This window comes from Mobula birostris, chromosome 10 (genome assembly GCF_030028105.1).
Source record: "Mobula birostris isolate sMobBir1 chromosome 10, sMobBir1.hap1, whole genome shotgun sequence".
NCBI lineage: Eukaryota > Metazoa > Chordata > Chondrichthyes > Myliobatiformes > Myliobatidae > Mobula > Mobula birostris.
In genome coordinates, this window is record NC_092379.1 from 102,898,390 (window position 1) to 102,924,571 (window position 26,182).

Consider the following 26,182-nt stretch of genomic DNA (forward strand, 5'->3'; position numbering starts at 1 on the left):
CAATAAGTACATTTAATGTCAGAGAAATGTATACAATATACATCTTGAAATTCTTTTTCTTCATAAACATCCACAAAAAGGAGTGCCCCAAAGAACGAATGACAGTTAAACATTAGAGCCCTGAACACCCCCCCCCCATGTATAAGCAGCAGCAAGGCAATTCCCCCGCCCACCACTAACAAAAAAGCGTGCAGCAAAACATCATTAAAGACACAGACTTGCAGTAGCCCGTAAACTACTCATTCAACCAGTAATTCAACATACCACAGGTGCTCGCTCTCTCCTTCCCTAATAAGGGAAAAAGAGGTGTCCCTGTTTCAAAGCAAGAAGGGAGACGTAACAAACAACTCGCTGATTTATGGTTAAAGGTCTGTTGCGTTGCTTTTGCCGAGCTCTGCACCCAGAGTGTTGGCCTCAGAAAAGCTCAGGTCTCTTGAACGCACAGCCAACGGGAGCTAATCCGCTGCTCCCAATATTCTGTGTTCTCCCATGATGCCTCAGTCAGGAGCACCAGCTTAAAATCAGCCCATCTCCAGAGCCATGAAAATCCGGTGCCCTGAAGGCCCATTAGTCTTCTAGGCTGCGCTCTTGGGATATCAAAAAGCAGCTGGTCGTGAGACCCTGAGAGTGTGTCCCATTCCCACAAAGAACCAAAGTCAGAGTTTAACTCCAGATCAGGGTCTTCAAGGGAACCTTGAAAAAGAGCTGTTTCCGAAGATGCAAACAAAGGAGTCGCCGTTCAGCGCCATCTTAACTTCGCTCTGCCCCTCATCATTGTTAATGAAACGTAACTAGCAGGAAGTTGACTAAATGCAAGACTTTCAAATTCATTAAATAGAAACATATTGTTGTAAATCTTAAACAACAGGAATTCTGCAGATGCTGGAAATTCAAGCAACACTCATCAAAGTTGCTGGTGAACGCAGCAGGCCAGGCAGCATCTGTAGGAAGAGGTGCAGTCGACGTTCCTGACGAAGGGTCTCAGCCTGATACGTCGACTGCACCTCTTCCTACAGATGCTGCTTGGCCTGCTGTGTTCACCAGCAACTTTGATGTGTGTTCTTGTAAATCTTGTTGTTTTAATGTAGTATCTCAATGAATCTGAGAAAAGCGAAGACCACTTGCAGTTTAATGACTCTGTCAGTGCTGTCCATAATATCCACATGTGAATAACCTCCCTGTTAGAAAAATAAGTATTTCCAAAGCTATCTTCTATTTGTCCTTTTTAGTGGAGCAGTAGGATTCTGGAGGAAACTAAATTGATGTGTTGCAGTTTTATAACCTGGTAATTAAGTCCTACCTTAATTAATTTATTCAAAAATATGAAACTGGAAACATTGCTCAGGATATATTGATCTTAAATGTTAGTGCAGAAGTGTCTTAACTAAATAATACACAGATTGAAGGTTCTGAGTGCAAATATTGCATGTAGATTGTCAGCAAATTGGTTGAATGTTCGGAAAAGATCTGGATAGAACAAAGGATCATACAGTTTGGGAAGTGTTTTTTGAAGAAACATTAGTTAAGGGTGATTTGGGTAGTCATTTCCATGAATTGTGAATAAGCCTGTTACTTTTCTTCTGCAGGATTTATATTGTGTTCGTAGTGACCTAGGGAATCTCCTTAAAGCCCTTGGTCGCTTAGAAGAAGCTAAGGTAAGTGTTTTTGTTGGTATTTGGACCGTATTGCAACGATTAAATTCCACACGATTCATGATAGCAATCTATTATTCTGACTGGTTAGAAACATTGACTGGATAGTAATCAAGAAAAACGCGTAGATACACACTTTAGCACCAGAGGTGACCAGAACATTCTGACTGAACAAGTATAGGAAGAAAGTAAGACTTGAAGGCGCTTCTTGAAAAGATTGGCTGAAATGGTCTGACTTGGTGTAGACTGTTTCATCCTATTTTTAGTCCTGTCTGTCACTGAGACAGATGTTACGTACTTCACTATATCCTCCCCTAGTGCAGACCATCAATGTGAATGGGAAGAAAGGCTGCATTAGCACTTCCTGAAGTTGCCAATTAAGTCTGCAAATTTTGAGTTTTGTAGTTTATTTTTCACTGCTGGTTTGGTCTTGATAGGTGAACCGATATACCAGATTTGCTCAGTTAATAAGGTGGCTTCTAGCAGTTGATTTTTTTTTTCTCTGATATGGTTTAGTTATGGGTTCAAAGTGGTGTTAATCACCTGTGTTTTAAAGTCTCATTGTTAATGTATGTGTATACAGATATATGTAAATTTTACTTATATGTATGTGTGTATACATACATAATTGTAACCTTTTTGGAGCGTTAAAAGCCACCTTATGAAAAGCCACTGAGGGGCAAAGAATGTGAGGAGAAAGGGACCTTGTCCAGAGTCCCTCGACCTGCCATTCTGAGTCCCGCGCGCTTGCAAAGTGGAGTGTCTGCGCAGCGTAGCTGTCCATTTGACTTTGTGTATGTGTGCTTATTGGGGGGGAGGAGGGAGGGTTTGTATACAGGGGGTGAAAGATCATTGGGGTAAAGAGAATTTCAGCCCACAGGCCGTTGAATGGAGAGCTAACATTCAGTGCATTCCACTGCAGCTTCAATCTATATAAAGTGAGACTGCGCTTGCTCCTGGATGCTGACTTCTTTATTTCAGCGGTGGAAGGTTATAGTTAGCAATTTCGTATGATGAAATATAAAAATGAGATTTAATTTCAAGGTCTGATCGGTACATTTAAAAGACGAAACCAGCAGATTTGCAGAATAGTTGGGTTCTAAATTAGAATTAACTCTTGTAATAAATGAAAGCCCTTTCTTCCTTGAACTTGAGACTGTCTGGCGCATAAAGGGGTTTACATATAACCCACCTGGACCCTCATGTCTAGGTGCATCTACAATTTGGTTTAGGGGTTTTTTTTTTTTTACACACTCTTTTAACTATTTTTGTTTTATTTTCTATATTTTTGTTGGGTGACTCGAAATAACCTGACTCAAGTTTCACAAAATTGGTGCTGTGATAATGTCATTATCAGATGCATTTATATATTACAGCACTTCACATGCATGACCTGAATCTGAACATTTGGACTACATTTGAGTATAAATGTGAAATTGCATCTGTTTCTTTTCTTTCAGAAGATTGCATTTTAGAACAAATCCAGGAATATGTTGTTGGATTCTTTACTAACTATTTTGTCTTTCTTATTTGTCTTTTTCGTTTTCATGATTGATATTATACATAGAAGGTTTCAGGCGGGTGAAAGCTCTCCCCTGTAGGTGCCTCGCTGACCGGAGCTCGAGGCCTGGATCTAGGGGTGACACCGTCTGCTCTTCCCACCATCGACTACCTTGAAAATGAGATGAAATAATGGTAACGGGTTTGTAGCACTGCCACAAACAATTTGCCTCCATGCCTGAGTTCTTCTGTCTCGTGGCTTCCAAAAAGTGTCTAAATAATTAAGTATTTTATATTTACTTTTATAAAATGGGAAAAATTGTAATTTGGAAGAAAGAATTTTCAACTTGATACATTTTTTAAAAGTAGCCACTGTCTTAGAAAAAAATTAGTTTTAAAAAGTAAAATTGGCAATAGCTCTACAAAGTACCAGTAATGCTTCTAACTACTGATTTTGTTAATTTCTTTCCTCTTTGTTTGGTTTGCAGCGTTCTCTACTGATAATGCGCTGTGAGCCTGCAGTGACGCATAGGCTGCGCCGCGATGCGCCTGCGTGCGCCGGCGTTATTCAGTGGATGGCTGGCTGAGTGTTTTACCTTAGATAGTTCTGAATAAGATGAGATGTCCAGGTTGTTTTTGGTCCCAGTTAATCTCGAAGAGAATCAAACACAATGTCTGCAGTGTGGCTTTGAACAGCTACCAAAATAAAGTGGTGTACTTTTATTTTAATTTTCTATTTCTTCTATGAGCTAGCTCATGTTTTGTTTTAGTGCTCTTGAAATGGTAATATTTAGTTTTAATATTTGGATTTCATGTTAATTTATTTCTTCTTGGGTTCAATAAAATTGGAGTTATGTAGTCTACTCATGCCTGGACAAGTTAGCACCTGCATCTCTAGTGATTCCTTTGTTGCTATGCCGGAGGTAAGAGGTGCTACGGACTACCTATGGTAAAATCTCAGTTAGCTATTTACCTTTCTGCAGTTTTGCGCATGCGCATGCGGTGCGCTGTGCTGCATTTTATTTTTTTAATTATTTTTTTTCCCCAAATCTGCGCCTGCGAATTGCTGGTGTTGCCGCTGCAACTTGTTGCAGAGCCGTGCATGGCACACTGGCAAGAGCGCTTTGCATTACAGGGACCTTTTATCCTCATCCTGCACTGTCATTTGAGGTTGTGCACTTCATTCTGCAATATATTTTTACATATACTGGCAAAGTCTTTTTCTAATACTCTCAAATTTGCTTGTTAATGTGTATGATGTTAACCTTTCAAAATCCTTTGTAAAATGAGTATTGCTGTCAGTGAAACTTAAATTGATTAAAGTGTTAAAATTTGTAATAATGTCAAAAATACTGCATAATTTTTTTGGGTGCAGTAGTGCTGAAATTAGGCCGTTAAAGTTTTTTTGGTAGAGAACTGTGCAAAAGTCTTATATCTGGTTGTGGAAGAAGTTGAAGTGGTAGAGTCAAATATTGCTCAACACTACATAACTGAAAAATGCCTGGCTGTATGTGGGTTGAGGTTTTTTCTTGCGCATGCACTCATGGGGCCAGTGAGCGAATTCAGCGCTAGCCTTTGCTGCAGGTTCACTTTTGTCTGGTTTAAGAATGAATGCTAATAAAGTTGTTTTCCCTCTTTTCAATCTTTGTTACAAATTTCCCATCCCATCTTTCTGGTTCCCTTCTCCCTGCCCTTGCCTTGTTTCAATTAAACTAATTAAGGCTTGTTACCTGAAAGCGATTGAAACTCAGCCCAACTTCGCTGTTGCCTGGAGTAATCTTGGGTGTGTGTTTAATGCCCAGGGAGAAATCTGGCTAGCTATACACCATTTTGAAAAGGTAATTGATTACCTTTTGTCTTACCACTCTTATGTATTCCATCTTAGAAGCTGTTTTGAAACTTATTCATGAGCTGGTTGCATTGCACTGCAAGATGAGCACAGATGCATGCCTATGTTAGATTGATCATATAGCTTGTCTTGTAGAAGAGACTCCTTTTATCAGTTTTTTCGCTGTAGAGTAATAATTTTGGCAACTCACATTGAAAAAGTTGATTAGAACTTGTATTTTGCAAAGTTTTTATATTGGAAGCACCTGTCCTTTGTTCAGTGATTAAATTAGTAAGTATTAATGTTAGCATCTTATGAAGGATTATACAAAAAACTTGGAGATTGTTCTTTAGAGGCTTTGCCTGATAATCAGAACTTTTCAAAAGGGGATGTATTTGAAAACATCTTAAGATGGTATGGTGGTGTGGGTTTAGGTAGGGGATTCCAGAGTTAGCAGCTTACTGAAAGTATAGTTGGCGGTCATTATTAAGTGTGGGGAAAATTGAGAGTCTGGAAGAGTAATGGTGGGACTTTAGAGTTGAATGAAATTCAAAGCCCTGCAATAATTTCAGAATAAGGGCAAGAATAAGGGCACTGCTTTCCTGTTTGTAGGGGTGGTGTGTCAAACTGCACTGAAATTCAATTTTATTTTTGTCATAGATATGCACATGCAGGGTATTAGTGTGTGCTAATTAGCTTTATACAGCATTACAAGAGAAGACAAAATGTTAAGTTACACCTGTGCAAAATAAACATCACAATGCTAGTAGAAGAAGGGGGTGTGGATTCAAGATAGTGTTTTTGCTGTTTATTTGAAGAATAATTGAAGGGGGCATAAAATATTGGATATTCCATATATCCCATGGGTATAGACATTTGGATTTGAGTGATATCATCTTGTAAATGGTCAAAATGAGTCAACTTAAAGAAACAAAACAAAAACCTTTGTAGATCAAGCATCATCATTGGGAGAGAGAATTTTAAGTTCATGGCGTTTAATTGGAATTGAGAATTGGCAGGTGTATTACATTGAGAAGTGTGTGGGGTGCACAGCATGTATGGACTAGAGATTATTGTGCATTATTTCTGGGTGAGAGGGAAGCGAGAAGATGAAGGGTAGTTTTGCTATTTTCTTGTATGGTAAATTGCTGTGGGAAGCTCTGCTGGTGGAAATGGGGGGGGGCGGGGTGAGTGTGCTTGTTGATATGTTTGTATTGGAAGTGTTAAAAATTGAATCTTCTGTGCAGAAGCTGAGTGAAGGAAAACTTTAGCCTGGTTCTGGGAGGAAAAACAGGTGAGCAGAAATGCAGTAAGGTGTAAAGGTGGTGTCGTATGTGGTCGTGGCTAATCCTCGGGGAAAGAAAAACGTATCTGATCACTAGTACAGAAGGTGTTGTCATGGGGTTAAATCAGATGAAGAGAATAGAATTGCCGTTGCAAGAAATTTGGTGGTATAAGGTGCTTCAGAACTTGTTCCTTACCTCTTAGATGTTGGTAAGTATTATTCCCAAAGTAGTAAGGATAAATTTCCAGGGCAGTAAAGAATTGTTCTTCACATTCATTTCCTCCCATGTAGCAACAAAGTGTGTGCTTCAGAAGTAGTAAAGTTACTGAGCTTTACTGTTGTAAGCAAAGTTGTAGAATTTATTCTTAGCGTTTATCTCTCAGTATAAAAAGAATTTTTTATTAAAAAGCACAGTCTCAGTGCACTGCAAGACAGTCTTCTGATGTTATATCAATCAGATGTGCTTTTATTAAAAAGCACAGTGTCTCAGTGCACTGCAAGACAGTCTTCTGATATAATCAATCAGATGTTTTTGAGAACTGTCAGTTTATTTTTCTAACCTCTTCTGGTTCTTCTGAATTTATTTTTGTGCTTATTGGCTTTGTGAACAGTTTGTATGGTTTTCTGAAACAAGTCCGATGAAACTACCTATTTAAACTACAGTCTTGAATTTCATTTTTAATTTACTACTGGGTAAATCTTATTGTGGCTCAGAAAAGTAGGCAATGCTAAGTAAATCTGTCAGCCACACACATGCTTATAAATGCAATGTCAATAACATATTTCTTTAGGTACCATGGAAAGTTTGAACTAAGTTCAGTATTTGTTACATGAAGTATCATCTGAAGTTCAGAGTTTGGACTACAGGAGCAGATCATAGATTTGTATTTATTTAAGAATTTTTTTATACATTGGACTTTTTAATTCAATTCCAGGCTGTTACCTTGGATCCAAACTTTTTGGATGCTTACATCAACTTAGGAAATGTCTTAAAGGAGGCACGCATTTTTGATAGGTGAGCAAAAAAATCTAAATAAATTACCCTGAAGGTAATGGCAGGCAGTGATTGCTTGTGATTATTATTGTGTTGGTGTTCTTTTGAAGTTTTTATTAAGTTACTGAGACTTCAGTAGTTTTACATTTTGCTGGCTCTTCCTGCCACTCAAATCCCTAGGACTTCCAATTGAAGAGTGGAAATATGTTAGGAATGCTCTGGAACCTTCCATGTCGATACCTGTTTTTACTTGAAACTGAGTTTCAATGTCATTTGAGAGCAGTTTAGCTACTTTTATTTAAAAGCAATGTAGTAACATAAATGTACATATCCAGTTTATTTGGAATGCCAGATGTTACATTTTTTGATCTAAATAATATTTTAAGACTTGTTCTCCTTTCAGCCAAGTTGATTACAGGTCATTAGGTGATATTGTTCTGGCTGAAATGCAATCACTTGAGTGTCAAATGAATAGCAAGGTAGTTGTTATACCATATATTGCTGCCACTACTTTTTTTTCTGCCCATTTGGAGTTTACAGTTTTTAGTGGCATTTAGACTAGTGTAGATGGGTATAGAGGTTAACATGAATTTAATGGGCCATTATGCCTGTTTCTGGACTCGGTGACTGCATTAGGCTACATTTTATGATGCTTACTGGTTACGAGCAAAAGTATTTTGACCCTAGAAATGGGAGTACAGCGGAAGGTGTCCTTGTGAGTCACAAGCTGAACCATCGAGTTTTAGGACCGTTGAATAGCAGATAAACAGAATTCTATTGTATGTAGAAATTCAGATTGTATAGTTTATACAAAAATTGAAGTATTGAATGGTTCACATTTATTAGAAAAGTAAATACTGGGTACAGTGCTGTATCTTGGAGAGTATTCAGATAAAATTACTGAAAATTGCCAGGAGTTCATTAAAGAATTGTTCGTATTTTCCTAACTACTACAGATTTGGGTTTCATGTTTGCCTAGTGTCTCCTAGTCTGCACTTAGTTTGTCACCTCAGCCGGTGATGTAGTGAAATTTTCTGGCATTTATTCAGCTCTTACCTGCTGCTTTTGCTCCAGGGTTAAATCTAATGAAAGGATAAGTCTATCTGTTTTTAAGGAGAGTAAAAGACTTGAAGTGTTCATGAGTAATATTGTCTGTGTAACTTCTTGACCTTCACCATTTTGTTTAGATGATGCTGGATTTTTCATCTTCAATGACTTTTAATTCTGTTGTTCAACAAAGGAAATTCTGAGGTCCAGAATGGAAATGTCAAATATTAGATGAGATAGAGTGGGGGGGGAGGGGTGCAGTTTTGAGAAGATTTGTGAGGCAGGTTATTTTGACAGGTCATAGGTTCCTAGATCATACTGCAAGGGGAGGGAGATGGTAGAAGCTGCGAGCTTAGACATTTAAGAAGCATTTTGACAGACGTATGGACATGCTGAGAATTGGGTGATACAGATCATATGCAGGCAGTTGCCACCGACCTTGTGGGCTGAAGGTTTTGTTGTGCTGCATGGTTATTTGTATAACATGTGCCAGATCTTTGCTCACTCAATCTGTTTATATCTCTTTTTCTGGGCTCCATATGTTTGTTCTCTTGCAATTTAACAGCATTCTTCTGTTGTTTTTAACCCAGAAGACTCTGAATAAATGTTTGAATTTGGGGGGCATTTGTAATTTGAAATTTTTTGATAGTTGCCAACTAGGCTGGATGGCATGTCTTAGATAGCTGCTTGTATTTTTACATTTGTGCAAGGTGCCAGACATTACCATTGGTAATGGTAAATGGTGTTTGGCATGATATTTTATTAATTATTGTGATCCAGCGCAGAATAGGCCTTACTGGCCCTTCAAGCCACGTTGCCCAGGAACTCTCGATTTAACCTTGCCCTATTAATCATGGGACAGTTCACAGTGACTTTGGGAGGAAACATGTACAGTCATGGTGAGAACTCCTTAAAGACAGAGGCTGGAATTAGACCAGGTTGCTGGTACTGTAAAGCCTGCTAACTATTATGTTACTGTGCTGCCCAGGGTGCAGCTGTTAAAAGTAAGTGGTTTCTTACCATAGTTTTGAGTGTGAGCAGCTAGTTGATGATACCAAATCCTGATCTAGGTTATCCTTCAGTTTATGTACCAATGGCCCTAAAATAATTAAATTATAAAGAAGATTGGGGTTCTGTTGCTTATCATGTTTTTTTTCTTTCACTAGGGCTGTGGCTGCATACTTGCGAGCTCTAAGTCTAAGTCCCAATCATGCAGTGGTCCATGGAAATCTGGCTTGTGTCTATTATGAACAAGGACTGATAGATCTTGCCATTGATACATACAGAAGAGCTATAGAGCTACAGCCTCACTTTCCAGATGCCTACTGCAATCTTGCCAATGCACTAAAGGAGAAAGGAAATGTAAGCATTTGAGATAAGTGTAATATTGTTGGCTGTATGTTACACAAAACAATTTTCAGCAACTTTCAACTTCAAATTATAAATTTAGATTTTTTTATTGGATAGCATTGTGGAATAATGCATCTGCCATATAATACAAAATGAGCAGATGGGATGAATTATTTAGCAGAGAGCAACGGGGAAAAAAAATACACTGAAGGAATGGTGTAGATAATGAAAAGTTTCCTTTTATTTACAGTAGTTCTGTATGCCTATTTCAGAATGCCCTCATTTTTGCTAAGTTCATATCAGATTAAGGTCTGATTTAAATAATCCTCTAGGCCTTGAATGTGTTTCATCCTTTGCTTCTGGGCTAGTAATCTCAATATTTGTGCTCCCATGATAAGAAATCTCTGTTCATAATCTTTAAATAACCACTGCTTTGAATTGTGATCCCTTAGTTGTAGGATCCTCTTCTATCCACTTTTACAAAACAAATTGCTAAACATCCTTGATCTTAATGAGTAGAATGTTTTCTCATAGTTCTTTTTGGATCCATTCTGTCCAATCTACAGTGAATCCTTTATTTGGGACTCAACCCTATTTGTTTCTATTGCACCACTCCTAAGGGAAAAGTGTAACATATCTCAAGACCAAATATCATTGGTGATTAGCCACAATCCTGACACAGTTTAATTTAATTAGATGTTATCTGAAGGATGCCCAAATTTCTGTGTACACTACATATAGTCTTGTGCAATTTTTCTTTATTCTTTTTGCCAAAGTTTATAATGTCATATTTCCTTCCATTATTCTACGTTTGCAAACCTTGTCTATGAACCTTTCATGGATTTCCTTGCAACTTCCTTTTCCATTTGCTCTATGTAAGACAAACAAGTCAATAATATGGTTTGTAAATATTTAAGACTTCAGTTTTAAGATGATTCTAAGATTAAAAAAAATTAAAACTGCATGTGCTAGATATCAAATGAAAATACTGGAATTGCTTTGCAAATCCAACATCTAAAAGGAAAAATTGAGGTTAACATTACAGGTCAAAGACCTTTTGTCAGGAGTCCAAGCATCCGGTAGCCTCAAAACGTAGACATTGTTTTTTCCAGAGGCGTTTGATCTCAAAGTTGTTTGAAGATTACTGTATCTTTTTACTTTGTCTATCCATCAGTCCTCACCCATAGGAACATGATACCTTGATCCTGTGAACCCTTGTCTTATATGAGGAATCCAATTGAATGCTCTTTGGATATTCAGAGATGCTCTTCATTGGCTCCCTTGTATGTTCTGATAATTGTATGAAAAGATACTTAGTGAAATTTTTTTTTCGGAAACAGCACATAATCACATAACACTTTTCAACTTGGTATTTTGTCGCTTCATTTCAATACTCTATTCCTCATAACTATTACTTGGCTGACCAATTCTTCTGTGGCAGGTTGCTGAGGCAGAAGAATGCTACAACACTGCTCTCCGCCTCTGTCCCACCCATGCTGACTCTCTCAACAATTTGGCTAACATCAAAAGGGAACAGGGAAACATTGAGGAAGCTGTGCGACTGTATCGGAAGGCTCTGGAGGTAAGTTGGAAAGGGAGAAATTTGTGTACTGTATTTGGTGTAGTATTTCTAATCCTATCAGAATGATGCTTCCTTGTATATAATATGTGGTTCTGGATTTGTGGAATTCTTTGCACTTTTTTATCTGTCACCACACAAAATAAGGAGCAGAACTTGACCATCAGATCCTTCCAAGCCTGCTCTGCCATTATATGATAGTGCATTTGTGCAGCCTCAGCCTCTTTTCTGTGCATGTACCCCAGTATTGCTAGTTCTTTGTATCAAATATTTATCCACCTTTAGTTTAAACACTTCTGATAAAGCAGTTATATCCCACTGGTGCTGAGAGCTGCTTAGATTCACCCACACTGAGAAGAAATTACAGTGCATTTTAAATGTATGTTCCTTTGCAATTATGGCCTTTTGATCGCGACTCTCCCACTTTCCGACATCTATCCTGTGACGTTCCCTTATAATTTTAGTTTAGAATGAGGTCGCCCCTTTTTGTTTTATTAATACAGACCCAAACTATTTTCTGTCTGTATGGGATAACACTCTCATCTCAGGAACTACCTGGTGCATCTCTTTTGTACTGCCTGCAATGTTACTCTATTTTGAGGTAAGGTGACCAGGCTATGTTGAGGTTTTGGCAATGCCTTCTCTACAGTTGCAGTAAAACCTCTTGTTTTTAAATTCCCGTCCCATTATATTAAGACTAAACTGCTATATGTCTTAATTTGTTGGATCTGGCTGCTCCCTTTTGTGATTCATATAGTAGAATACGTAAATCCCTTTGCTCATTTGCAGTCTTTTAGATAATCTCTTAATGGTTTCTCTTGCTGAGGCACATCACTTTACACTCCCATTTGCCAGTCATCTGCCCACTTAAACTCAAATTGCAGAATCTTTATCTTATAGTATCTTTATCACAATGTGCAGTAGCGCCTATTTCTATATCATTGGCAAAACTTGTTCACTGTTCCTTCAACCAGATCATGAACAACTGTAGGCCAAGAACTGGTCGCTGCAGTACTCCACTAGTTACTTTCTTCTAGTTTGAAAAGGACCTATTTATTCCAACTCTCATCTAACTGTATTCAAGTAAAGAAACTGAAGCTTTTTTTTTTTTACAGTTCCTTGATACCACAAGGCTACTAAACAGCTTCCTCCCACAGGCAGTCAGACTGCTAAATAGCTGCTGTACCTGACTCTGCTTTGGACACTTATAACTTGATTTTAAATGACATGTGGCTGTTGTGTTTTACTATTTATTGTTATGCTTATTATTTAGTGTTGTGTTTGTTATGTTATGATTGCACTGCTCCTGGGAAGCACTGTCTCATTCTGCCCTGCAGAGCTGATGTACGGTTAGAATGACAATAAAGTTTTTTGAATCTTGAATAATCATTTGAGTGTAAGATGAATGAGGAAAAATGAATTAAGTTTGCACTTACATTGTCCATAATCTTATGGCAGAATAATATTGAGGAATTGGATCTACTTTTGATTTTGTGATGCTGAATAAAGGTAATCCCATCTTTTATTGATTACTCACTCCCTTGCTCTCCAAAACTCATGCGCCCTAATAATGTTTGTGAAAACAATCTAAAATTGAAAACAAAGATGAACAAAATACTACTGTATGTTGGCACTACTTTTGAGGTTCTTTGATTTGTGGGTTTGTCATTTTGCTTTTTTGAACTTTTCTAATTGCACTATATTTGTAATTTATACAATTGCTGAAAATATTTAAATGAAAGCTGAGTGATTGTGATTTTTTTTTTTTTTGGATATCATAGGTATTTCCAGAATTTGCAGCTGCCCATTCAAACCTAGCCAGTGTATTACAGCAGCAAGGAAAACTGCAGGAAGCATTAATGCACTATAAGGAGGCTATCAGGTATTTCTTTGCACAAGGTGCCCAGCATTATGCATCAGATACATTTTCTTGACCTCAACTGCGTTTTATGAATTGATGATTGAAGAATATTAGAGTATTTTTCACTGAACAATTGCAGTTTATTGGTGAATATTTGGTCAATATTCGTGGATGTGGGAAATAGTGTTATAGCACAATATATAGATGTGATTTAGATTTGTTCAGGTAAAATATATATATTTTAGTGCCAACTTTTTAAGCCATGTTGAGAATTGTTGACTTTCTGGAGCTCATTGATTATGTAGCTCAGGAAAATGTAGTGAACTTCATTGTATTTAAGAATCAGGGTGGATATTTGTTAATGCACAAGGAATATGTGGAGAAGGTGGGAATGAGGACTGAGGTGTATAATGAGCTCTTGATATCACATTGAATGGTGAGCAAACGCTTGATAATGTAAGGCATAAAATTGAATCCAAAATGGAAGTATAACTGCTATTTATAAATTTAAAACATTGAAATTTTATTCTGTTGGCTCTAATAAAGTGTAATTTGAGTAATTATTCCATAAGTGGGGACAGAAAGGGGAGTCGGGTCAGATTAGGATTTAGAGACTGGGATGTGAGGGAATTAGAGGAGAGGCTGGAGTCTAAGCTTCTACTCCACGTTTGAAGGCCAGCGATATGAACGTCATCAGATGATGAGCTGGCAGACCAGTGAGAAGAAGGCTGGTGGTGGTTTGTCACTTGTTGTGTTCTGTGTTGTTCTGCCGAGCTTGGTGGCATTCTATGTTGCTGCTGGATTGTGTGGTGGCACTTGCAAGCTGCTTCCAGCACATCCTTGGGTGTTGATTGTTAATGCAAATGATTCATTTCACCATATATTTTGGTGTGCATTTAGTGATATATCTGAAATAACTATCTGCAGACTCAGAGTGGAATAAAATTGAGCCAGATGTAAATTGTGAAAAGAGATAAGGAATGCTTAATTTGTTTTAATTCCCGACCTAATCCACATTGTGCGATATCAAACTTAGATTAATGCAAGGAACTAAAGTTAATGGAAAAGTTAAACTTTTGTTCTAAATATGCAAAGTATTTTAATCAAAACATTTTCCTTTAAATCTATTAATGTAGTCATTAGATCTTTTTAATATATGAATTTCAGTTTTCTAGTGCTCTTTCTATTCGTATGTATGAGGGTTGCATTGGTCTGAATTGCTGTGTTAAGGTTGTTGTTAAGCTGTTGGTAATGATTACTATCTTCAATTTGCCAGAATCAGTCCAACCTTTGCTGATGCATACTCAAACATGGGGAACACACTCAAGGAAATGCAAGATGTACAGGGTGCCTTGCAATGCTACACTCGTGCAATACAGATAAATCCGGCATTTGCTGATGCTCACAGCAACCTAGCTTCCATTCACAAGGTAATAAATCTTACTGACTGAAGAAATTTGCTAGATTCTAATCTAACCTGCTGAATCCAATTACTGGACAAAAACTATTTAAGAATAATGTGTACTACTTGTAATTGTCTAAAAATTTATTTTTAGTGGGAATATTGCTGCAGGCTTTTAAACCCATATTTCCCTATTTATTGCAGGATTCTGGTAATATTCCAGAAGCAATTGCTTCCTACAGAACTGCCCTGAAGCTGAAGCCAGATTTTCCAGATGCCTATTGCAATCTGGCACACTGCTTGCAGGTAACTGATATCACATGAAAAGAGAGCAAATGTAGTGAAGCAGTTTTGCGCTCTGACAGTTGCATTGACATAACGTAGAAGGTGTTGACATTGTGTTCCTTTTTCTCAGCCCAGCATCTGTTCTTTAATTTTCTTTGAATATGTATTTCCCATTGTAGATAACTACCTGTTATAAGATGCCTCAGTTCACTGAAAAGTAATGTTAACTCATAATGATGAAAAAATGGTTACTTGAGTCTATAACAGGGGTTTCCAACCTGGGGTTGATGGAGCCCTTGCGTAATGGTATTGGTCCATGACATAAAGGTTGGGAACCCCTGGTCTATAAACAAAAAATTAGAACTCACTTTGATGCATGGCAGAAGACTCTGCACCCCATTTTACGTACATATTATTTAAAATTTTGGAACAGAACAAACTGACTTCCCAATAATTAAGTATAAGTAATTTTAAATGAATTAATGGTATTGTTTTGTTGTTAGAAAGCTGATAAAAGAAAGACAGCACAAACAGTGTATTCAAATTATTATAAGTTGCCTATTGATGTTCTAGTAGTCAGGAAAGTGACTATCCTTGGGTACACTTCATGTTGAATTCTGGTATATATGCCTTGAGATTTTATAATTCAAAATAGAATTCCATATCAACTATTAAGTTAATTCTGGCACTTTCTCACAGATTGTATGTGACTGGACAGATTATGATGAGCGAATGAAGAAACTAGTCAGTATTGTTGCTGATCAGCTGGAGAAAAATAGATTGCCATCTGTTCATCCACACCACAGCATGTTGTACCCGCTGACCCATGCCTTCCGTAAAGCTATAGCTGAGCGACATGGAAATCTTTGTCTTGACAAGGTAGTTTTTTTAATTATGGCTGTTTGTGTAGAATATTCATCTCTTGAGTTTTCATCCTAGGGTGCTCATTATGGGATATACAGAATCTGGTTGTCCCCGGGAAATGACATCTGATTGCAGACGTGTGTATATATTCATGAGCTGCCATAATATTAAGTCTTGTCTATGTATTCTTCTTCCTATGAATGGTAAAACTGTTTTCTCCTTTTTCTCTTTTCTTCCTCACCTCCTCTTAGTAACTTATTTTTCTTTACAGTTTGATGTGCTTTTAATGCTATTCAGTGCAATGCTGTGGAGCAATAGTAACCATATTGAGTGATTGTGTTTTGTAACTTGTGACCAAAATGAATTTGAAGGCATTTGTTTTAGGAAAAAGAAGGGACCCATTTGATATCTGGGGCTCTTATACCTGCTCTAAAATTAAATAAAATCTTGCTTTAGCCTCAGTGCTACTATCATGCACTAGCCCCAAGTACCAGTATTCCCTCAATCTTTCTAAAATAAGTCAGTTTTTTAATGTACACAGTGACTGAGCTTCCAATGCCCTCTTCGGTTTACCAACTCCCATCCATTACTTTAATTTCAAGCATGCGTGCCAAATGAGATGTCAATTGTGTCTGTCTTGTCAAGGTTCTTAAAAATTTGTAAGCTTCAATGAGATCATCTCTTACTGTTTTTGATCTTGAGAGTAAAGACCCTGTCATTTTGTTTAACCTTGTGACAAGTCTTTAGTCTCAAAAGTCTCTAGCGAATCTTTATCAGACTTCAAGAAAGCCCAAGAAATAGTGGATGCATTAGTGATAATTTTTCAAAACTCTTTAGATTCTGGACTAGTTCCTGAGGATTGGAGGGTGGCTAATGTAACCCCACTTTTTAAAAAAGGAGGGAGAGAGAAACCAGGGAATTATAGACCGGTTAGCCTAACATCAGTGGTGGGGAAACTACTAGAGTCAGTTATCAAAGATGTAATAACAGCACATTTGGAAAGCGGTGAAATCATCGGACAAAGTCAGCATGGATTTGTGAAAGGAAAATCATGTCTGACGAATCTCATAGAATTTTTTGAGGATGTAACTAGTAGAGTGGATGGGGAGAACCAGTGGATATGGTATATTTGGATTTTCAAAAGTCTTTTGACAAGGTCCCACACAGGAGATTTGTGTGCAAACTTAAAGCATAGAGTATTGGGGGTAAGGTATTGATGTGGATAGAGAATTGGTTGGCAGACAGGAAGCAAAGAGTGGGAATAAACAGGACCTTTTCAGAATGGCAGGCAGTGACTAGTGGGGTACCACAAGGCTCAGTGCTGGGACCCCAGTTGTTTACAATATATATTAATGACTTGGATGAGGGAATTAAATGTAGCATCTCCAAGTTTGCGGATGACACGAAGCCGGGCGGGAGTGTTAGCTGTGAGGAGGATGCAGGGTGACTCGGATAGGTTAGGTGAGTGGGCAAATTCATGGCAGATGCAATTTAATGTGGATAAATGTGAAGTTATCCACTTTGGTGGCAAAAACAGGAAAACAGATTATTATCTGAATGGTGGCCGACTAGGAAAAGGGGAGGTGCAACGAGACTTGGGTGTCATTATACACCAGTCATTGAAAGTGGGCATGCAGGTACAGCAGGCGGTGAAAAAGGCGAATGGAATGCTGGCACTTATAGCGAGAGGATTCGAGTACAGGAGCAGGGAGGTACTACTGCAGTTGTACATGGCCTTGGTGAGACCACACCTGGAGTATTGTGTGCGGTTTTGGTCCCCTAATCTGAGGAAAGACATCCTTGCCATAGAGGGAGTACAAAGAAGGTTCACCAGATTGATTCCTGGGATGGCAGGACTTTCATATGATGAAAGACTGGATGAACTAGGCTTATACTCGTTGGAATTTAGAAGATTGAGGGGAGATCTGATTGAAACGTATAAAATCCTAAAGGGATTGGACAGGCTAGATGCAGGAAGATTGTTCCCGATGTTGGGGAAGTCCAGAACGAGGGGTCACCGTTTGAGGATAAAGGGGAAGCTTTTAGGACCGAGATTAGGAAAAACTTCTTCACACAGAGTGGTGAATCTGTGGAATTCTCTGCCACAGGAAACAGTTGAGGCCAGTTCATTGGCTATATTTAAGAGGGAGTTAGATATGGCCCTTGTGGCTAAAGGGATCAGGGGTATGGAGGGAAGGCTGGTGCAGGGTTCTGAGTTGGATGATCAGCCATGATCATACTGAATGGTGGTGCAGGCTCGAAGGGCCGAATGACCTACTCCTGCACCTATTTTCTATGTTTCTATGTTTCATTTTTTTTAAATTGGTTTTCTACCAATAATGTGTTTCTCCAGCATTGTTTTTCATCTTCCATGTACTTGATCATCAGCTTGGCCTTTTTGTATTAATCTGTCCTTTCTTCATCTTGCCCTGCATGGGGTTCTTTGCATTCTCACCACCCACAAGGACATTTAGCTTGGTCAGTAATTGTCATTGCATTATACTTGATCCATTCATTGCAAATTATTGCTGTAGACCATGAACAACAGAGGTCTCCAACATTAGTAACTACCATATCCTACCGGATTCAATCTTTCAACTCATGACCTGTTTATTCTTACTGTTTTCTTTGTTTTACTCTGCTTTGTTTGATTCATTAGTCATTTGAAATATCATGATGGCCACTGTTGATGCATTAGGACAAATGGAAAGTGTGGTGCAACTTCTTGTTTGGAAACACATTAAAATCTTAATAATTTCCTCGGCTCTTGAGTTCTGCTTAGCCTGCACGGTTTAGTCTTGTCAGTTCATGGATGCTTTTGCCCTGGAAGGATTGCACTGGCAGTCTACAGAGTCAAGGCCATGATTCTTAGCAGGAGTGGTAACACCACAACTTGGGGCTCTGTGATGTAAACTCCTTACTCTTGAAAAGCTAGTTTCCATTTCCCTGGCAGCTTCAAATTCTATGTTTATATAAACACAGACAGGATATGTGCAGTGTAACAGCCTGAGAAGATAAACTCTCTGCATGGCCCAGCAACAGTATCCATAATTCTTAGTAATCTCTTCAGGATTTCACCGGCGAATATGCGGGCAACCCTTCCTATACCCTGTCCTGCCGAAGGGTCTCGGCCCGAAAGGTTGACTACTTTGTTCCATCGATGTTGCCTGGCCTGCTGAGTTCCTCTCCAGCATTTTGTGTTTGTTCCGAACTATACTAAATTTGTTGCAGCTTTTGATTTTGTGAACTTTAGAGGAGCTTTTATAGATATGTTTGATACAGGACCTTGGATTGAAGCAAAATGTGATAGCTTTGAGAACTGGCATGCAGCAGGCATTCAGTAGTAGAGGGCAATTTAAAAATAACTGCCTCCTCTGCTTTCAGTGTTTGTGATTAGATTCTGAATGCTGAAGATTTATCTTTCAACTGGTGGTGGTGTTATTATTCAATTCCTCTTCACATTTTGTAATCTTCAAACCCTTGAGAAATGTGTTACTGATACAAGGGGCAGCCAGGTGAGGTTGATTAAATTAGAATTATTTAGTGAAGTTTACCATTAGCTGCTCTTGGTTTTATGGCATCTGCTTAATATATGATTTGTCTCCCTTGTCCCTTTTCCGAATTCCAAAAAAAAATTATGATGCTTTGGGTGATACTTTGTATGCTTGTGACTTTTATTTGCAGATCAATGTGCTTCACAAGCCACCATACGAACATCCGAAAGACTTAAAGGCTAGTAACAGCCGTCTGAAAATTGGTTTTGTGAGCTCAGACTTTGGGAACCATCCTACATCTCATCTAATGCAGTCAATCCCTGGAATGCATAATTCTGAAAAATTTGAGGTAATTTGAATTTCTGAATGATCTTTAATTGTAAAATTAAAACTTTGTAATAGTTTTGCAGCTTGCATGATTTGGTCTTGTTGCATAATGAAGCTGTTCTGTTAAAGTTAAATTTAACTGTCAAGTAAAGCATTAAATTAACCATCAAATATCCTGAAATATTTATAATAGAAATGTTAGTTCTCTTTTGGAGTAGTGGAAATTTCATAATGACTACTGTATATTACAGTATGAAAGGGGGAACATTTTGATTATCTTGAGGTGCTGCTTTCAGTTGGCTAATTAAGAGGATGAGTGAGATGATGGGTGAATAAGGCATTCTCATAAATAACAGTCGACTTGCTGTGATCGATCTTTCTGTTGTGGATAACTGCTTGCAAGAACCCATATGAGCTTTGTGGGTGGGGGGGGGGGATAAATATGCAAAGATTAGTGATTAAAGTTTACCATTGATCATTTAGGCTCACCTGATTCTGTATCCATTTTTGGTTAATAAATATTTACGATCTTGCCATCAAAGTTAACAGTTGACATCAATTGTGGTATTCGGAAGAATTCTAGTACTTTTCCTGAGTACTAGAGATTCACTAACTTAATATGGCTCTTTTTTTAAGATTTCTTATCAATAATTTAAATAATCCCTTTAATTTACAAACTAATGCTGGTGCTTTAATTAACTGAAAATGTTTTAAAGTGTTCACTTGATCGATCCAGTTAGACGTGGGTAATTCTCAAAGCAAGTAAGGCTAATTTATTGATCTGAGATTTGCCCTCTATGACAGATGCAAAGCTTCAGTATTTTCAATCGAAATAAGAGTTTCTGATTTGAGAATTTTGTTCTCAATCTTGTGTATTCTCATTACTGGTAAATTGCTGGAGGTCATATTTAGCATGTTCTTTTCACCTAGACATACCAAAATAATAGCTGAAGTTAATTCAAAGTTGGGCTTTGCAGTAAGTGGAGAACTATTCATAAGCTTATCCATCTATAGGAGTATCAAGTTTGCAGGTTAGACATACAATATCATGGGAAAGGTAGTTTGTTGTACCTTTCTAGAATATATTTTCATGCATCATTGTTTGGTGTGCATTAGCTTATTTTTGTATATCTTCTCTCTCTATTGAATAGGTGTTTTGCTATGCACTGAGTTCTGATGATGGCACTAATTTTCGTGTGAAGGTGGTTGCTGAAGCTAATAATTTTGTCGACCTATCCCAGGTAAGAGCCAGTGGGATGTGCAAATAACAACGTGTAGGAATTTCAATGTATTCAGTTCAGATATAATGCAGCATTTGTGCGCTTAAACCTAACATTATAGAAAGTCATGTTATAACGGAACAGGTTATAGTTGCCTTCAAAGCTCGGATCTTAAGCAGGGATTCCCAGGTTGTGATTGTGCTAAAGTCACTGTAATCCTAATGCAAATAGGATTCCCATAATCTATAACTTGGGTTATAGCCAATTTGTGTTAAGGAAATGTGTTAGAAAATGTATAATTGTGGGAAAGATAAAGAAAACAAAATGTGAGAGACTGCAATAATGTTAACTTTTATTTTTAGTCTCACATTAATGTGGGCCATTGAGGTTTGGATATGACATAGTATCGATTGACTTCGCAGTTACAGTCAATTCTTTCCTATGTCGTCCCCTATCTAGTCTGAAGTTGTCATGAGTGTAATACTGCCATGTTTTTCATCTACAAGGCATTTCTTCTGATGTACTGCATTGAGGAGCTGCAGCAGCCAGGTCTCGTCTTGCACTGGCTCCTTAATGTAAACCCTTAACTTTTACTCCATATCCAATAAGTTGCTGCACTTTTAACTCAGTACCTCCTTGAACACCCCTGCTACCTTTATCATGAACTTTCACTCCTCAAATAGCATACTTTTTAAACCCTTAATCGTTCCATGAACATTGTCCATTTCAAAAGTGTTGTTGGCCTCTGTTGTTAAATAATGGCAGTGTGTCACTTTTCATCACCGATTAAGATGCAGAATTAAACATAGAAAATAGGTGCAGGAGTAGGCCATTCAGCCCTTCGAGCCTACACTGTCATTCAGTATGATCATGGCTGATCATCCAACTCAGAACCCTGTACCTGCCTTCTCTCCATACCCCATGATCCCTTTAGCCACAAGGGCCATATCTAACTCCCTCTTAAATATAGCCAATGAACTGGCCTCAACTGTTTCCTGTGGCAGAGAATTCCACAGATTCACCACTCTCTGTGTGAAGAAGTTTTTCCTCATCTCGGCCCTAAAAGGCTTCCCCTTTATCCTTAAACTGTGCCCCCTCATTCTGGACTTCCCCAACATCGGGAACAATCTTCCTGCATCCAGCCGGTCCAATCCCTTTAGAATTTCATACGTTCAATAAGATCCCCCCTCAATCTTCTAAATCCCAGCGAGTATAAGCCTAGGCGATCCAGTCTTTCATCATATGAAAGTCCTGCCATCCCAGGAATCAATCTGGTGAGCCTTCTTTGTACTCTCTCTGTGGCCAGAATGTCTTTCCTCAGATTAGGAGACCAAAACTGCACGCAATACTCCAGGTGTGGTCTCACCAAGGCCCTGTACAACTGCAGTAGTACCTCCCTGCTCCTGTACTCGAATCCTCTCGCTATAAATGCCAGCATACCATTCGCCTTTTTCACCGCCTGCTGTACCTACATGCCCACTTTCAATGACTGGTGTATAATGACACCCAGGTCTCATTGCACCTCCCCTTTTCCTAATCGGCCACCATTCAGATAATAATCTGTTTTCCTGTTTTTGCCACCAAGTGGATAATCTCACATTTATCCACATTAAATTGCATCTGCCATGAATTTGCCCACTCACTTAACCTATCCAAGTCACCCTGCATCCTCTTAGCATCCCCTTCACAGCTAACACTGCCGCCCAGCTTCATGTCATCCGCAAACTTGGAGGTGCTGCATTTAATTCCCTCATCTAAGTCAATATATATTGTAAACAACTGGGGTCCCAGCACTGAGCCTTGTGGTACCCCACTAGTCACTGCAAAGATTGTTAAAGATTGTTTTGAACTTGTATTCAATGTTTTTCTTTGCATTTTACAGATCCCTTGCAATGGCAAGGCAGCAGATCGTATCCATCAGGATGGAATTCACATTCTTGTTAATATGAATGGATATACTAAAGGAGCACGAAATGAGCTCTTTGCTTTACGGCCAGCTCCTATACAGGTCTGAAACTTGTACAATCTTTTTTTAACTCTGATGTTGGAACATAGAACAGTGTAGCACAGTAGAAACAGTTTGGCCAACAATGTTGTACCAGCCTTTTAACCTACTCCAAGATTAATTTAACTTCCACATGGCACTCCGTTTTTCTTTCATCCAAGTCCCTATCTGACAGTCTCTTAAATGTGCCTCTTTCACCACTTCGGCAATGTGTTCAATACACCTGCTATTCTCTGTTTAAATTTTTTTTAAAAACTACCTCTAACATCCCTCGCTGTGCTTTCTTCCAATCACCTTAAAGGTATGTCCTCTCGAATTAGCCGTTACCACCGTGGGGGAGGGGGGGACACTGGCTATGCATTTTATCATCTTATACACCTGTCAAGCCACCTCTCGTCGTCCTTAGCTCCAAAAAGCCCTAGCTCCTTCAACCTTTCCTCATTAGAAATGTTCTCCAATTCAGGCAGCATCCTATTAAATCTTTTTTGTACCATCTCTAAACCTTCCACATCCTTCCTACATTAAGTGATCCAAACTGAACACAATATTCCATGTGTGGTCTAACCAGTGTTTTGTGGAGCTGCAACATTACCCTGCAGCTCCTGAACTTAATCACCTGACTAATTAAGGCCAATATACCATATGTCTTAAACACCCTGTCAACTTGTATGGCAACTTTGTGGGATTGGTGTAATTGGACCCCAAGATACTGCTGTTCCTCCACATTGCTGAAAATCCTACCGTCAGTCTTGCAGTTTGCCTTAAATCGGACCTTCCAATGTGTATAACTTAACATTTTTCTGGATTGAATTCCACCTGCAACTTCTCAGCCCAGCTTTGATTGCAGCCAATGTTCTATTGTGACTTACGACAACCTTCTACATGAGCCACAACACCACTAACCTTCACATCATTTGTAAACTAACTAATCTACCGTTCCATTTCCTCTCCTAAGTCAATACTTAAAATATCGCAAAGAACAAGGGTCCCAGAACAGATCCCTATGAAACACCACTAGTAACGGACCTCCAGGCTGAATATGCTTCATTCTATGGGCAGGCTACACATTGTTGGAGACGCTTTGTGCATAATTAGGCACTAGACAAGGTCTGATAAAAAGGAAGTTAGGTTTGAGTGGAGTGGTCATTGTGTGTGTGGGCTGGTTTTCGGGCATTGACTCAGATTCTTTGGTGTTGAGAGACCATTTGGAGTATTGTGTTCAGTTCTGGTCACCTGCCTGCAAGAAAGATATCAATAAGATTAATGGAGTGCAGAGAAATTTTATATGGATGTTGCCAGGACTTTAGGACCTCAGTTATTGGAAAAGGTTGAATAGGTTAGATTAGATTATGAGGACACTCAGTCCTCGTTTATTGTCATTTAGTAATGCATGCATGAAGAAATGATACAATGTTCCTCCAGTATGGTATCACAGAAACACAAGACAGACCAAGACTAAAACTGACAAAACCCACATAATTATAACGTATAGTTACAACAGTGCAAAGCAATACTGTAATTTGATAAAGAGTAGACCGTGGGCACGGTAAAAAAAAGAAGTCTCAAAGTCCCGATAGCCCCATCATTTCACGCAGACGGTAGAAGGAAGAGAAAAACTCCCTGCCATGAACCTCCAGCGCCGCAAACTTGCCAGTGCAGCACCCTGGAGGCTACCGACCACAGCTGACTCTGAGTCCGTCCAAAAACTTCGAGCCTCCAACCAGCCCTCCAACACCCAGCACCATCTCTGCCAAGCGCTTCAACCCCAGCCCCAGCCGCCAAGCAACAGGCAAAGCCAAGGATTCGGGGCCTTCCCCACGAGAGATTCTGGATCGCACAGTGGCAGCGAAACAGGCATTTCAGAAGTTTCACCAGATGTTCCTCTGTGCTTCTCATGTCCGTCTCCATCAAATAGGATTGTGCATGGCATCCTACTTGACAGATTACAGATATTCATTCTGGAGTGGTCTCTTCTACACTGGTTAGGTTAGGACTCTATTCCCTTGAATTTCGGAAAATGAGGGGAGATTTGATAGTAGTATACAAAATTTAGGGGTAGATAAGGTAAATACAAACAGGTTCTTTCCATTGAGGTTAGGTGAGACTAGAACTAGAGGTCGTGGGTTAAAGGTTGAGAGTGAATTGTTTAAGGGGTATACGAAAAGGGGGTGAGTGTGTGAAACAAGCTGCCAGGGGAAGTGGTGAATGTGGGCTCGATTGCAACACTTAAGGTAAATTTGTATAGGTACCTGAATAGTAGTGGAGTATGGAGGGCAATGGTACAGGTGCAGATCAATGGGATTAAGCAGATTAATTTACTAGATGGCCTGAAGTGCCTGTTTCTGTGCTATGATGCTTTATGCAATGCAGTTCGGTATCCATACAGCCAAGTTTCCCTTGATCCCATGTGTCCACAGTTTCTAAATAAGCCTACCTTGGGAAACAAAGTTTAATATCTTATGTAACCCTCAGCTCTATCAACTCAAGTTCGTCTAGGGGAAACTGCAGTCTGCCCGCCAAACTGTGTCTTAGGTTTGCGTAGGTGCTGTGTAATGCACCCCGGTACAAACCCACAACATAAAATATCAGGCAGTACACAATGAACAATTAAGTGATTGCACTTTATAACTCTTTTAGGTGATGTGGTTAGTAGAAACAAATAACACAAAGGTGCCACTCAGTAAGTTTATCAGTCTTGTGCACAAAATATAATTCATTGGAGCTCATGCATTCCTGATCAATCCACAACTGACCTCCGACAGCATCCAAACCGTCAAATTCCGGTATCTGCCATCCGGGAACCACCAGCCGCTCCCACACTCTCCCTTTCTTTTCATTTGCCTCCTTGAAAAGACCGAACTCTTTCTCGGTTCCCACCATACAAGATAGCATAACAGGTCATCATCGGTTAGTTCCCTGTTATCTGTAACTTTAACCCAGCTACAGAGAAACATACCTCATCAGTTAACATTACAGAGAAGCCATTTTGTTAGCTTTAACAGTTAATATTACTGAGGACCCTACATTTAGTAAAATCTTTGTACATCACATCCACTGCTGTACTTATTACTTTTGTCATCATGCTTAAAAGTTAATCAGGGTCATGAACCAGTTTGCCCCTCTCAAAGTCTAATCAAACTATGCTTTTCCAAATGCTCGTAAATCCTGTCTGTAAGAATTCTTTCCAATTGTTCGTTATAATTCCTAGGATTATGTCCCTATTCATGAACAAATGAATAATATTTGCCATCCTCCAATCTTCTGGTACTACTCCTGTTACTACCTCATCTTTAGATTTTCTATACTTTTATTGAGATTTTCCTGTTTGCATCCAACTTCATCTATGGATGCCTAATCATTTTTGGTTGAGATAAGTATATTTCATTGCTAATAGATGTAAAGAGCCATTGGAAAAGTGAATGAGGTAGAGGATCAGATATTATTGAATGAACAGTCTGGAATGGCCCAGTGTCCTGGTATGTCTTGTGA

The 26,182-nt window shown here is 38.8% G+C and overlaps 1 protein-coding gene across 2 annotated transcripts in view; it reads left to right on the top strand.

Moving 5' to 3' along the window:
- LOC140204216 (UDP-N-acetylglucosamine--peptide N-acetylglucosaminyltransferase 110 kDa subunit) overlaps nucleotides 1-26,182 on the top strand; it is a 48,594-nt gene that overhangs the window by 5,075 nt on the left and 17,337 nt on the right. For both annotated transcript variants that reach the window (XM_072270740.1, XM_072270741.1), the window contains 12 exons: nucleotides 1,587-1,655; nucleotides 4,874-4,990; nucleotides 7,201-7,280; nucleotides 9,473-9,668; nucleotides 11,098-11,238; nucleotides 13,017-13,117; nucleotides 14,373-14,526; nucleotides 14,703-14,804; nucleotides 15,483-15,662; nucleotides 19,332-19,490; nucleotides 20,620-20,709; nucleotides 22,571-22,696. In XM_072270740.1, coding sequence (XP_072126841.1) covers nucleotides 1,587-1,655; nucleotides 4,874-4,990; nucleotides 7,201-7,280; nucleotides 9,473-9,668; nucleotides 11,098-11,238; nucleotides 13,017-13,117; nucleotides 14,373-14,526; nucleotides 14,703-14,804; nucleotides 15,483-15,662; nucleotides 19,332-19,490; nucleotides 20,620-20,709; nucleotides 22,571-22,696 — 1,515 coding nt within the window. The remainder of the gene's footprint in view (nucleotides 1-1,586; nucleotides 1,656-4,873; nucleotides 4,991-7,200; nucleotides 7,281-9,472; nucleotides 9,669-11,097; nucleotides 11,239-13,016; nucleotides 13,118-14,372; nucleotides 14,527-14,702; nucleotides 14,805-15,482; nucleotides 15,663-19,331; nucleotides 19,491-20,619; nucleotides 20,710-22,570; nucleotides 22,697-26,182) is intronic.